This window comes from Lichenostomus cassidix, chromosome 9 (genome assembly GCF_008360975.1).
Source record: "Lichenostomus cassidix isolate B80296 chromosome 9, HeHo_3.0, whole genome shotgun sequence".
Taxonomy (NCBI): domain Eukaryota; kingdom Metazoa; phylum Chordata; class Aves; order Passeriformes; family Meliphagidae; genus Lichenostomus; species Lichenostomus cassidix.
The window spans coordinates 16,688,983-16,703,831 of record NC_139490.1 but is presented as its reverse complement, the minus strand read 5'-3'; the positions used below and the strand labels follow the sequence as shown (position 1 = coordinate 16,703,831).

Below are 14,849 nucleotides of genomic sequence, written 5' to 3'. Positions count from 1 at the left end.
AGCATTTATGAAGAATATGATTAAGCCAGGCTTATTGACTCATGCACTGAGCTAAGTCAGGAGGATGGTAAATGGAAGAAAAGGAAATTGTACAACCTGACTAACAAATTAGTTAGCCAAGAAAGTAACCACTGAGGTGTCAGCTCAAAGACAGAAGGCTCCCAAAGCCTGAGGTTGCCCAGGGGAATGCTGATCTTCAGGCAGTCTCCAATCCCATTTTCCCCAGACAATTCCATTAGTCTGCAGCAAGGCCAGGCTCCCAATTATCATTTATCTTCTCCATGGCACATGGTGGTAGCGAGTGACAGGGATGGGAAGCCTCCCCAGCCTCATTCATCACCTGGCTTTGGAGAGCACTTCAGTGAGCATTCAGTATTAAGTTAAAAATGTAAATGTTGCCTTTAGCAGGGTTAATGAAATAAAGCTAATTGGATTTTCTGACTGCCTACTTGTGGATCAGATGGATGGGAAAAGGTGTTTGAGAAAGTATTGATTTTACTGATTGCACTTCACTATTTTCTTGGAAGGTTGTTGTCAAAATATTCTTCCTCAGGAGCTCACCTTGCCACAATTTATCTTCTCATATTTTTTAATGCCCAAATTACTTAACATCCCCTTTGTTCCCATATCTGTGCCTGAACAGTTTTTTATTCTGAGTTGATACTTCAGCCTGTTTGGAGGGCTGGTGGGGAGGGCTGAGGGGAATCTATAAATAGCCTCCTTGTTTGGAGCCAAGGGATTTGCAGTGTGATGTGGCCAGATATGCAGGGAACAGTGATCAGCTCCACTGAGGGCAAACTGCTCTAACCTGAAAGGAACTTCACAGCCATGGCAACACTGAAGAAACCCAGAGCTGCTCTGTGGCTTCCCCAGCAAAGTGTTTGGTTTAACTACACAGTGAACTATGTGTTGAAGCCACACTTTTGTCACTGTGTCTCCAAGGGTTTGCAGTGGTGTCCCTGACTGTCCCCACACTGGGGAGAGGGAGATGGAGCTGCCAAGCAGCATCAGGCCCTGCTCTGTCCATGCTGGAGGATGCTGGTCCTGCTCCACATCTTCTCTGGGCTGGGAATGAGCTTCAGCTGAAAAACAGCCTCCTTAAGTGGGATATCACAACATTTCCTGGCAGGGAAACAGATCACACCATGCAGCACAGAGTTGTGTGAGGTTGTTAGATCCACCTGCATTGTGCCAGATATAAATAAGACTGATGCAAAAGGTGCTGCCAAAAGGGGAAGCAGACAGCAGCTTTGAACTCTTGTGCAGCATCTGTGAAGTGCTGTGTGCTGACTCTAAAAGGAGCAAAGGAGAAACAGCATGGAATAAAATAAAATCAGTATTTTTGTAATGAGTAATATAATAACAAGTAATAAAGTTTGAGGATTGGGCAAAGTTTTTCACAATTGTGTCATTTTCTACAGTAATTTTTCTTCTGGAGTAAAAATATCAATAAGATTTTCCCAGCAGAATGAGATACTTCTGGATGAAATAGCTCCTTTGTCAGTAGGAGGAGGATCAGGAGTGCAGAAAACAGAACCTTTTGGTGTTACAGCAGCCACTGTACCCCAGCCATTTCTGAAAGTTCATGTTCCTGTGGTTGTACCAGCTTCAGAGCATGCACTCTGAGTGAGGAGAGGGCCAGGGGACTGGCATTTTTTAAACAGAAATTAGAAAGTCAAAAACATATTTAAACTAAGTTCAGCCTGACTATTGCTTCAAGAAAGCAAAGTCCAAGGCCACAGGTGAGATTAAAAACTCATGAGTTTACAAAGTACCATTTCTCATGTCTAAATTACCCAGTAGAATATGGTGGCAGTTGCAGACTTACATATAGAATAAAATTTTCCAACCTAATTTTTTCTGAGGCTGTAGCCTCTTTCAGTGTGCTAGTCACTATCAAAAAGTTTCTACCTTGTTGCATCCATGTTTGTAAGAAAAAAATCAATTGATAGTGTGTTGGATCTGAGTAAATTTAACCTTGGGAATAACAGTTTTCCTGTCAGATTATATTTACATCCCAAAACTTACTTGCAGGGATTTAACACATCTCCTGCTGCCATGCCACATAATAACAAACAAGGAATTTTGGGCTTATCCCCATTTAGAGATTTCTCTTTGTTTTTACCTTTTTCTGTCTGTACATGCTGTTCCTGGATGAGCTCTTATACCCTTCATGCAGGAGTACAAGTGCTGGTACTACCTAAGTGTTTTTTTGTGCTGCTATGGCATTTATTAGCAGGTGGCAAAGCATGTATCCATGGTAAAAAAATGTGTTTCTTTGCAGAAATTATATGTTGCATCTCATCCAAGCATCTCACACCTTCTCTTAGGTCAAAGAGGAGGGAGGAAAGTGGGGATGGGAGGTTTCTTTTTGCTTTCAGGGTCAAGAGATTTACAGTGTGAGACTAAATGGTATCTAAAATTTGAGCTAGGAAAAAGATCCACTTAAAGGCAATACACTTTTGGAAAGAGTTTTAATAGACAATAAAGACCACGTTTCACCTGGAGATCTCAACACACTGATGCAGTGCCCCTCCTTTGTGTGTGTTGGCAAGAGCTTAGGACAAGAGGAAAATACCCCAAAAAGGCTTTCCCAAGGTGACCCTGAGCAAAGTTCTGTCAGGGAAGGATTCCATTGTCTCCAGTGACTGAGGTGTCCCAGTGGTGGTGACTGCAGTGAGCAGAGTAGTAGGAAAACTGCCCTGATGTGGGTGACCCCCTTGAACAACACGTGCTCCAATTTGCATAAACACTTAGTTCTCATTACACATTTAAATGGAGTGGCACAAAATGCACCCCATAGCTACACCTGAAGAGATTTACTCCAACTTAAGCAAGAAGCCAAACAAATCCAGTGGACCCAGATTTGCTGACATAATCAGGGAGACCCAAAGGTGGTCTAAAGCTCATTGTTTCTTTTAGATCCTGCCTTGGATCCTGCTCATCCATCCCAGTGCACTTGAGGCATTGTGGCACTCCCACCAGGGCATTCCAGGAGAGCCTGGCTCCTGTGCCAGGATAAAGCATGGGGCTGTGCTTTCAGGCTGATGCCAGGAAGGGTTTTGGGAAGGATATCACTGAGCAGCAATTGTAGGAGCTGGGCAGTTGCCAAACAACCCCTTTTTAAGATCTCCTTCCCTGGGTGTGTAGGACCTGACTCCCTCTTGGTCTGCAGGTTTTTGTCTCAGCAGAGGAAGGCAGAGCTCTGCATGTTGCACCATGGCATTACACAGCAGGTCTGCTGAGTGCATGTGGGGAACTTTTAAAGTAATTGTGCCATAGTCATTCACCAGGGTACATTACGTTTGAAATCAGAGGTCACTTTTCTTCCTTTACAAGGGAAAACATTTGTGAGTGAACCTGTAATTTTGAGTACACTAATTCCAAGACATTTGCAGATACCAAGTGGTTTCCTGGAATAACAGCCTCTCTCAAGAGAAACGTCAAATGCATTTAATCAGCCACATTTAGAGCTCTGCTACATCTACAAATGAATTATTAACAATCTCAAATGTTTTTGAATGATCCAAAAGTCAGGAATAACGTGTCTCTTCAGCTAATCAGCTCTGATTCAGGGCTTCTCCTTTCCACTTTGTGCGCTAGAGGCTCTGCACCTGCCTGCTGCTGCTAAAACTGGGGTTCCTGTAGCTCATGTTAACCTCTCTGGAGGCGCCTGGGTAGCTGAACAACTGCAAAGTGCAGCTGGCATCCAGCTGTGCCTGCGTGGATTTATGCATCACATAGTAAATAATCACTGATCAGTGTCCTGCATTCTGGGGGAAGGCATGGGATGCTCCAGGGAATGCTGCTCCCTCACAGCAGTCACCACTGCACATCCCTTGGCCACAGAATTCCTCCACTGCCTCAAAGTCATGTTTGACCTGAACTGCTGGAAGGCTGGGCTGGGTCAGGTGTGTCTGGAGATGCAGGTTTGAATCAGGAGAGTTCTCATCAAAACCAGCAAGGATAAGGCTGTGAGACAAAGCCCAGCTCAGGGTGCCCCTGCTCCAGCCTTGGCTCCCCTTTGCCATGTTCAGAAAATCATGGCTTTTGTTGCTTCTCCTCCAAAATGAGGTGTAGTGTAAAGTGGTTTGGGAAATACTAATGACTGTCGTATTACATGCAACTCAACCCCCTTCCACTGCACTGTGGAAATACCCTTTTAGAAGAAAATAATTGCTACAATCTCATTTCTCCAGTCGAGGTAATTTGGTTACATTAATTTTTGAATCAACAAGTGTTCTCATTTAAGAGCTCCAGCTGACAAAATAATGGAACCATCAAGAGGCAGATGTAAACAAAGCACTTGCAGTAGCATATGAATTAATGGAAAAAACAAAAAAGCATTAACTCTTATGGGTACTAATAACTGAACTCTAGTGTACGTACAAAGAAAAACTACCTCAGATCGTGAGGAAGGTGCTCAGTAGCTTGTTATACTCTGACCAAATGCAGAATTTCTGTTCATTCTGTGTGCTGGGGAGGACCTTAAACATGAGAACACAATGAGGCAAGTTTTAAGAGGAAGATTTGAGCAGAAACATTTTCTTTGCTGGACAAAAGCCACTGATAGAGAGTATAAACCAGCTGCATCTGGGATGCTGTCAAATCATAGCACAAAACAGGAATTAAAAATCTGCTCCTCACTTTGCCTGAGCGAAAATTGCAGGGTGGTCACTTTATTTTGTATATAATTATAATAATAAGCTTGATAGTGTATCTGTTATGGATTATGCATTCTGTGTGCATTATTAACACCATGACTGTTCGTCCCACTGCACCCATAAGGAAAACACAAACCACAGACAAATGAAAGCAGAAGCAGCCATGGCTATTAAGAACAATTAAGCACTACACAGCCTCTCTGCAAGGGGAGGCTCTGGAGTGGTTAATGGAGCAGATCTCATGATGGGATGTACATTTGGATAATGCTGTCTTGCATATTCAGGTATAACTCTCTGCTCTTCTGCAGGAGCTTTGGTTGCATAGCAAGAGGCAGCTATAGCTACCAAGAGAGTGCTGCCTAGCTAATATTTTCTCATTTCATTTAATTTCAATATAGAGTTGGAGATGAGTTTAGAAATAAAGCACTTCATAGGGAGATTAGTTGTTTACTTTCTGTGGCTTGAAGAGGAAAAAGTATTGATGTCACCTTTTAGCTTGAAATCTGCTTGAAGCTTTCATACAGTTCTGTTAGACAAAATGTTATTCTGTTATTTCAAGCACAGCACTTCTTTTCTCATTCATGAAGATGAACCACAAAGACCCTAATGGCTTGTCTACACTGTGAGTGAGGTGGTATTCTAAAAAGTGATGTAGTTTCTCATACCAAGATTTAGATTTTCCAAAGTTTATTTACTCTTCAACACAGTGTCTGACAGCATCTCTCCTTTTATGTCCTTAAGTTTGTACTACTGGTTCCTTAGATCCAAAATCATTCTGGTATCCCAAATTTTCATTGAGGTCTCCCTGAGTAAGAGCCTGGAGGCAGTCACAGAGCTCCCCAGGACTTTGGTGAGCTCAGGAACCTGTGTAGCCCAGGGCAAGGGAGTGCCACAGGCTATGGCAGGAGGCGAATGACACCATGGAACTCCCACCTGTCATGCTTCACCAAGATGTCACCATGTGTGACATCTTTTCCAGGTCCTACACACACCTGGAAAATCAGATCTATTATTGTCTGGTGTACATTCAAGGAATGATGGCTGGAACAGGGACTGAGCTCCTGTTGGCTGCTCTTGCTCAGGGTAATGGTGACACTGAGGATGGCTTTTTATTTCTGCAGACTTTGTACTTCATTAGACATCGCCTTGCCAAAAATCATCCCCACCCCACTTAGCGCAGATGAGCTGCTGAAGAACACCACAGGGAAAACCACTTTTAAACTATAATCCTGGAAATGAGCTGTCCTAGTGAAAACCACGTCTGACTCACAGTGTTACACAAGCACATTTCCTTCTGTAAAGGAGCCAGAACCTTTCCAGACCATCTACTGCAGATCATAACAGGAGCTCAAGAGACATTTCCTGTGTCCAGGTAGCGTGCCCAATAACAAAGGTTTTCTGTGCATTTATGTGACATGTAATGGTCATTTCACGAGAAAGGAAGTAATATTTTTATCAGCTGTTATCCCTGCTGTTCCCCACAGGGGAGTTCTGTGCCTGCCTTGCCTTGGAGCCTGGCTCCTTCTTTGTGGTTGTCATTGTGAGAGAGGGAGGGGGACTCATCTGCAGAGCTTCCCTGCCACTTCATCACAGCTTCCCAGAGCTCACAGATGAAGGTTCAATTCTGTATCTTTTCAGAGCTTCATCACAGAGTCTGTCTTAGCTGGACAGATCATTTATCTTCCTCCTGCTGCCAAGAGGTACTGATATAGCTCTTAATCATGTGAGGCCCAATTTTCAGCTGTAGGTAATGCAGTTATTACATTGATTGACTTCAGAAAGCTCTTTAGGTACCTCCTGCCCTTAAGGGTAATACCAATTGATGTTCATATGGCCTGGACAACCACGTTTATGCCAACAACTTAGTCTGTAGGAAAAATAATATATTTCAGAAGAGTCATCTGCAGAAGTAGATATAGGTTTCAAATTAGTATGACTTTATCAACTGCCACAAAGAAACACAGTCGATTGTCCAGAAATAATTTATTCATCAACAATAAAACACTGAATAGAAAATGCCTTGTAAATAAAACTATATATATATAATGCTTTATTTTTTTTATTCGATACTGCACAAAAACCACTACAGACAGTAACAAAATAATCCAATTAATCTTAAAAATTTCAAATTATAATTGTCACTCTTCATTTATCATGTTTTATTAACAATGCAAAGGTCATTTGTTTACATATTATACTTTTACTTGATATCATTAAATTGTTTCTTGAAACACTTGAAGCAATTTGTTGTTTGCCCCATAAGTTATAACATATATCAATAAACAATATAACAGCTCTGAGAAAGATATGCAGACTGTTCAATGGTAAATAGTCTACCATAGGTTGCTTAGTGGGAGAGCAGGAATAAATCACAACTGAATTGGGGTAGAAGTCAACACATTGAAGAGAAATAGTACTTGGGGAACAATTACATGTTTTCCATCGCTCGCTTGGTGATGTGGTCTCTTTCAAGCTCTGATTTCTCCTGTTTTAGATACTCCAGCACCTTTGCCAGCATATCCTCATCCAGGTACTGCCTGGTTTGTGTGTCATCAGCTTCCCCGGCCATGGAGAGCCTTTTGCTGAGCGAGGCCAGCTTGGCAGCCTCCTGTGGTCCCAGCTGGCTGAGGTGCTCCCGGATGGCCTGCTCCAGGTGATCCTCTTCCTGCAGGCTGCTCTCCGGGGCTGCAGCCGGGGCTCGCTTCGGCTGGTTCGTGTTGATCACTTCAGGGTACTTTGCCAGCACCTTGGCCAAGTAATCAGCCAGTTCTTCATCCTTCTCGTTCAGTTTCTCGTACTCCGTTTGTCGCCTTTCCAAGTCATTCATCCAGGCAGCTTTAGGGAACAGGTGTCCTTTCAATCTTCTGGGGATGTAAGACAGTCTTGGCAAATCGTTTTCTTGGTTAAGACGATTTAGTAAGTAGGAGGGGTTCTGATTAGCTAAATTGTCATTTCCCAGAAGGCTGACAATATCTTCAATATTGAGGTCTTCAGGTAGATTTTCTGGAATAAGAGGCTGCTTCATGTACCCGTTTTTAGAGTTTGCATTATTTTTAAAGATATCACTCTGTCCTAGATTGGTTTCAGTTATCTCATCAAGGTCTTCTGGGAATTCCATTTCCTGCTCAGCTTCCAGCCTTTCACTCTGAAGCTGCTTTTTCTCTCCAGCTTTCAACATGTCTATTAAATCCTCAGGAGGAATTTGCAAATTCCTTGAGATTTCTATCAGCTGAGCTATAGACTGAGGATCAAGTTGTTTATCCAAAAACATGGATGCTCTTTTTTCCTCAAGCTCTCCTCCAGTCCTCAGTTTCCTATTCCCAGCACTACCCATCAGCCTCTTCAGGTAATAATTCATTAGTTTTGAAACATCCTCTGACATTTGATCTTTATTGTCTCTTCTTATTTCATCCTCAAGGAAGCTGAGTTTTCCTGATCTTTTCATTTCCTCGTCAATCTCCTCTTCGTGTTTATCAATTTCCTCTTTGCTATCTTTTATCTCTTCCTGGGTTTGGCTTTCCACTTTTTCCTCTATGGGATTCCAATCTTCTCCCCCAACCACATCTTCGTAGGCGATGTTATTCACTTTATATACATCATCTTCATCATCTGTGTACAATTTCTGGTCCTCATCCAGCCTTTCTTTCTTGTGGCTGCTGGGTCCTGCCATCTTGCCCAGCTCCTGGAACACGGACTCCAGGGTGGCGAGGCTCTGGGGGGTGTACTGCTCCTCCACGATTTCGTTGGTGCGCTTGAAGGGACTGTCTCTTGAACTGTCTTCATAGTGCCCAAGCGGCATCTTGAGGTACTTTTGCCACCTCTCAGGCCACTTGTAAGCCTCATAATCATCAGTTCCTCCAGCTGGAAAGTTGTTATCTGAACTCAGACCGTAAGGTTTATTCTCCTTTGGGCCAGCTTTTGACTCCTTCTCAGCTTGCCGCAAGGCTTCCAGCATTACCTTAACCCACTGGGACTCATCTTCAGTCAAAGAATCCCTTACGTTGTCTGGGAGGTGAAGCTGATCCTTGCTTTCCTTCTGTGGCAGTAGGTAAGGGACACTTTGATAAGAGTTGTAATCAGGGCTGCTTTCCCCCTTGTTGGTTTGCTTGCGAAGGTCTTCTATGTATTCCAAAGCTTTGATCATGTCGGGATTTGGGAGCCTTTGTAAGTTTTTCATTGCATAGTCTGGATCTTTCTGAAGCAGCTGGTGCTGCTGGAAGGAGGCTGCATCAGCCCAACAGATTAGGACAAAGCAAAAGGTGAGAGCACAGGCTGCTCCAGGCTGGAGGGTTTTTGTTTCTGCCATATTTAAAATATTTCCTTTAAATAAAGAAGAAGGAAAAAAAAAAGAAGCTGTTAACACATGGAGACAGACTTAGGAAACATAGCTATGCAAGGAATTTCTTTATGCTCCATGTACTTTATGAACATTAATTTTCCAATGGCAGCACCAAAGGACAAAATACCAATCCTATATAGCTCATGAAATGCCAATAGACATATCTAGATGTCATTTTGATCATGAGAACAAAGCACATAAATGACAAAATCAGTGTATCCATACATTTAAGTGCTGCTTGAAATACTAATATTAAAACTACAGACAGAATTATTTTGTGATTGCTCCATAATGCATCTAATTTCATGCCAGGATAATACTGCTGAATGGTGCTAAACTGCAATAAAATTAATGTGATGAGGTGGAGAACATGGCATATAAAATTACTTGCAAGTTTATTTCTGTCAGCACTGACAGTACTGAAGCTATTACTTCCTTTATTTTGCTATTTCATTAAAAAAAATTATTTGTATTACAAGTGAATATCAGTTAATTACTCTATGAGTCATCTTCCTAGGGCAATGATCCCTTATACGAGAGGAAAACTATGATTTATCCTTAAGGTACAAAATAATTTTATGGAATCCTTTAAAGCCCATCTTGGAAATTAGCTCGAGTAGGTAGGTTCTGAGTGGTGATTTCATTCATTTGCTTATTCATTCACTGCAGCAGAAATTGAATCAGGTCCCAGGACAGAAACATGACCACTGGCAAATTCGGTTAGAATAGATCAGTAGCAGCCCAGTGTGCCCAGCTTACGCCAGACAGAAATAAACTCTGGAACAGAACTGAGAAGAATTTGCCTCAGACTGAAATAAGATGATTACAGCATCACTGTGCATGAGGATACAGCTGCAAAAGCCCAGCCTTGCAGGGAGCTGGGCACCCTCCCCACAGCCCAGGGACACACTGCCATCAGTCATTCCCTAGGACAGCTCAGGCTCTGGGACACTGGGGCCACGGGACAGATTAGACTCTTTTCTGATCCAGTTTCGTCAAGAAATAAAGTACAATCATGAGAAAAGAACGATAAAGATAGAAACTGCTTTGATTAATTGACCTATTTTGGTTGCTTTGGTTTCTGGCTTGGTGAAAGCATCCTGCTGAGACATTGGTGGTTCCTGACAGCCTGAAAGGGCTGTGCACACCAGTCTTTACCCACTGCTGGAAGTAGAAAGGGAGCATAATATGTTCATTTCAGCTCACTTGTAGGTTTTTCCACTCAGTTTTTGTTCTAAACATAATGTGACTTAACTAAATAATTAAAGCTCTATCGGTTCAGAGAACTGTTTTTTCCCCCTCAGTATGCATGAGCAGGCTAACAGGCATAATAGCAAACAATTTCCCCAAACATTTCTGACTTTAAGCCTGGATACGCTTGAGCATTGATTTCACAAAGGATTAGTTCAACAGCTGATTAGAAGGTCCCACCCTCCAGATCTGAGTTTGCCCTGAGACAAAGCCACCACATCCCTTCATTTTCTGTCACAGAAAAAGCACTAGCACTGTACCTAATTTTTTATGTCCATTAAAAAAAAAAAACCCAGAAAACAAAACAACCCCACAATTTTGCTATTTCTGTAGCAAATAAGTGAAATTAAAACTTTCCTTTTCAGCAGAGACTGGTTATTAACAGTTAGTTTGATTAGCACATGAGAAGCTGTCCTTTCCAAGGGATAGGGGAAGGGAGAATCATTCTATAATCTTCTGCCAAGCACCTCCCACTCACAAAGACCAGGAACTCACCCTCCTTCGCTGCACACAATTTGGATTATTAGAGCCTTTGCAAGAGCTGCCAGCATCCCACTAAAATCAGAATGTGTGCAGCCAGGCAAAGTTTAGTTTAGTGTTTCACAAGGATGTTGCTCAACTCGATGTTTCCTTTGCAGGAAAAACAGATCATCAGCTCCTCTCTACATATTTTGTGTACATTTGCCTCTAGGTCAAGTTTTACTTCTAATCTACTGAGAGATGATACTTGAAAACCTTGTCAAACAGATTTGGGAATGATTTCTTTTGAAAGCTTTGAGTTCGTGTCATAAATCTTGTCATTAAATATACTGCGCTATCCAAGGTAAGAGGACTCCTCCCCAGTCTTTCAGACTTTAATTCCAGATTTGTTTTTAAAATAGAACATTTTAGCCTATATTTAGGAAATATTGTACACATTGTCTCCCGTGCCTCTCAAAGGAAAATATGCTAAAACAGCTCTTTTGTCTCCAGATCGATAACTGTGAAGCCAGTCTAGATGGAGAGCATATTTTCTCCTCTATTAGCACCTAACAAACAGGAAAATCATCTTTTTAGCCAGCCAATGAAGATGAAGAAGATCCTCTTTACAAAATGAGGCAATCATGATCACAGTTTTACATGCACAAAGGCAACATATACGGAAAAAAGTTCCCTAAAAATCAGACACAGAAAATATCTCGTTTCTGGGATGTTTCCATGGTAGCAGTAATTTTCTATCTAGATCTCTTAGCAGCTGTTTCTGATGTGACTCTAATGTTTCCAGTGAAAATTTGCTATGAAAACTCATAGGTTTTTCCTATAGATTTGTCCCTGCCCTGAGAGTTCTAGGTGAAACCTAACAGCAGTTTTCCATAGGGAAAATAGATATATCATGCACTCTTCCTCCCATTTCTTTTTTGTAATAAATAACACGACTGCAAGAAATTTGCCTTGTTTAAAAGCATCTCTAACCCTTCACCCTGTGGAAGGCACTGAAAACACAAACAAAACAGCAGCGAAGGGTGAAAACCCAAACCTCCAGCAGTTCTAGTGCATACAAGGACTGTTTGCATACGGATACATCTGGGAAGTGGCTCGGAGGGTGTTTGCATCCCCAGGAGCACACCGCCCGTCGGCTGGAGCGCCGTGCCTGAGTGTCATCGCTCCCGGGAGCGCTCTGAGCCACGGGCGGTGCTGCCATGTGTGCAATATATATCGCGATAGGGCCACATTTTACAGAGAATTGTTCCCTCGCAAGCCCCAGCCCCGGCAGCACGGGCTCTCGGTGTCGGATCCCCCGGGTGCTGGCCGAGCCCCCTGCGCAGCCCCGGGGCTCCGCGCCCCGCGCATCCCTGTATCCCTGCATCCCCGCATCCCCGCATCCCTGTATCCCTGCAACCCTGCATCCCCGCATCCCCGCATCTCTGTATCCCTGTATCCCCGCATCCCCGCATCCCCGCGTCCCTACCTGCGCTGCCGCCGCTCCGCAGCTCCGCCGCCTTCAGCACCCGGACAGCGCCCGCTTATACCGCCCTCGCCGCGCGTCACGGCCGCGCCCCGCCCCGCCCCGCCCGGCGGAACCTCCGCGGGACCCTCCGCGGGCGGAGCGACCCCCGAGCCTCCAAAGACACCCGGCCCGGTACAGCCGGCAGCGGCGAAAAGCGGGGAGAGGGGAAAACGGGGGGAAAAGTGAAGAAGAAAGGGGAGGAAAAGCCACGAGAAAAACGAGAAAAGGGAGGTAGGGAAGAAAGAAGGGGGAAAGGGAAAAAAGGTTTAGAAAGAAGAAAAAAAAAGGTAGACGTGATACAGGCAGTGCCTTCTGTTTCTCAGCTCCCACAGGCTGGGAAGAGGGACTTGATGAAGCCGACCGACACCCCGGGTGGGTGGGTGAAGCTGACCCTCACTCTGGGTGGGTGGGTGAAGCTGACCCTCACTCTGGGTGGGTGAAGCTGACCCTCACTCTGGGTGGGTGAAGCTGACCCTCACTCTGGGTGGGTGAAGCTGACCCTCACTCTGGGTGGGTGGGTGAAGCTGACCCTCTCTCTGGGTGGGTGAAGCTGACCCTCACTCTGGGTGGGTGAAGCTGACCCTCACCTCAGCGGGTGGCTGCCAGCCAAACCAGCAGCAGGGACACATGCCCAGGGCTGTGGGGCAGGAACAAAGCTGGGGACACGCCGGGGCTGGAGGGAGGTGTGAGCCCAGCTCCGAGGAAGGCCCTGCTCCCCAGAGTCAGTGTGAGTGTCCGTGTGTGTGCCTGGCTGTGCCCGTGCCTTGGCAGGAGATGGCTTTTCAACAGCTGTGGCCAGCAGGGGTTTTTTATTTATTTTCTTTAGTTCATTGACTGAGCCATTGTAGCACATTTCTGGCTTTGTCACAGGGCAGGGACAATTCTGTGGCCTTGTCATCAGGTGTGGGAGGCTGGGGAGCTCTGGACCAGCTAGAGATGGGTGCTCCCGAGGGGGTGAGCTGAGGGGGGAATGGCACCCCTCCTCTGTTTGCCTGAGATAGATGGAAAAATGAAGCATGTTGAGGAAAGATAAGGCAGAAGGTTCCTCCTGCCCCTATAGCCCCTGTGCTCTGCCTCTGCCAGTGGCTGTGACATGGGACAGCTGATGGATTGGCATTCCCCTGGATGGGGATGGAGCCAGAGAGGGGTTACCCACCCCTGGCACCACTGCTTTTCCAGGTGCTCCTGAAAAAGCCCTCACAGCTTTATCTCCATTCTCAGCACTCAAAAAGGCCAGTGCTTGCACCCCTGGATCAGTGGGTGAGTAAATACCACTGTGCCATAAACCACAAAGCACAAGATATAACATGTTGCTTCAGCTGATGCTCAGAGCTTTAGCTTGTTCCTCCTGCTTCCTTTCTATTACAGAAAGGTTGTTTGACTTTGGCTTTTAAATAAGGATCCCTTTTCCCCAAAAATAAATCTTTCCTGACAATTTTGACCTTTTACAGCACATAATGCAAGAAAAAAACTAGGATGACTGTACTTTCCAAGCCAATAAACATTACAAAATTAAATTGTTGTAAGAACAGTAAGGTAGAAATAATTGTAGCCATGAACAACAAGACAATCCTGGCTGCATTTGCTGTAGTTGACATGGAGATCAGGAAACAGAGATCTTGTTTCACCTCACATAGTTTTATGAGTAAAACACAGTATCAGTTCTTGTGCTGAAACTCTTCAGCAGCAGCTTTATTCAGGCCCCAGATTCCCTCCAACACGCCCACTTTCATTACCAGAGCCAGGAAGAAAAGAGCCAAACAAAATATTGCATTAGGGCCTGTGATAGCAACCCCGAAGAAGGGAAACAGAAAGGCGTTGCTGCAATAAGCAGAAGGCAAGGTCTGAGTGGCCTCTGAGCAGCTGGGAACTGTACTGCTGCACACCACATCCCCTTCAGCAAGGCCCTGAGTGCCCACAAAACACAGCTCTGCAGGCACTGCCATCACTGATACACCTCAGTCCATGTACCCAATGGAATCAAAACTAACCAACAGAATAATAACAAAAAAACACCCAGGAGAAAATTACTCAGTTCAGACTTTCAGGAATTTTCCTGTGCCTCTGCAGCCTATTTCCAACAGGCTCTTGTGCATTCTGTCACCAAATGACTAATACTTACGGAGCAAATTCTTTCTCATGAAGTCATCCTGCTGAATGCCATCCATCTATCCCTGATCTTCTGCATTAGAGCTTATTTCAGACAACCCAAATTATTTGGCACATGAGCAAGATTCCTTCCTCCTTCAGCACTCACCTGAGATTTACAGCAGATAAAGTCAGGCAGACACTTGGCTTAGGTCTCTGCTGTGGCTATTCTGGGTTCAGTGGATAAAATTTTCCAAAGGCTCTCTACAATTCGGCTGTCAATGTTACTCCATATCAAAAAGTGTTGCCTGGACTTTGTGCTCATGATTGATTGCATGCACACAGCCCTATGAGGAGGCCCTGACTGAATGTACTTTTTTTGGTCATATTGAACGTATGGCATTCTTTTCCTCAGAATGAGTCATGCAACAGAAAATTGGATCTGTTCTGTCATCAGAAGTTCCATGGCATTTTATACAAGAGTAAGATCACATCAGAGCATCTCTGAATTTTAGGAAAT

The 14,849-nt window shown here is 44.3% G+C and overlaps 1 protein-coding gene across 2 annotated transcripts; it reads right to left on the bottom strand.

Annotated features, from left to right (window-relative positions):
* Positions 1-6,630: 6,630 nt before the first annotated feature.
* Positions 6,631-14,517, bottom strand: SCG2 (secretogranin II). 2 transcript variants are annotated; one of them, XM_085069653.1, is made up of 2 exons: positions 14,499-14,517; positions 6,631-8,984 (listed from the first exon to the last, which is right to left on the bottom strand). In XM_085069653.1, exon 2 carries the CDS (start codon positions 8,968-8,970, stop codon positions 7,093-7,095), a length of 1,878 nt encoding a protein of 625 aa, XP_084925779.1. In that variant the 5' UTR covers positions 8,971-8,984; positions 14,499-14,517; the 3' UTR covers positions 6,631-7,092. The 2 variants fall into 2 exon arrangements, with proteins under 2 accessions (XP_084925779.1, XP_084925778.1); XM_085069652.1 differs by lacking the exon at positions 14,499-14,517 and adding an exon at positions 12,203-12,304.
* Positions 14,518-14,849: the final 332 nt, after the last annotated feature.

Excerpts from the sequence above, each read along its gene's own strand:
- SCG2 (XM_085069653.1), bottom strand. The coding sequence starts at position 8,970 with ATGGCAGAAACAAAAACCCTCCAGCCTGGAGCAGCCTGTGCTCTCACC.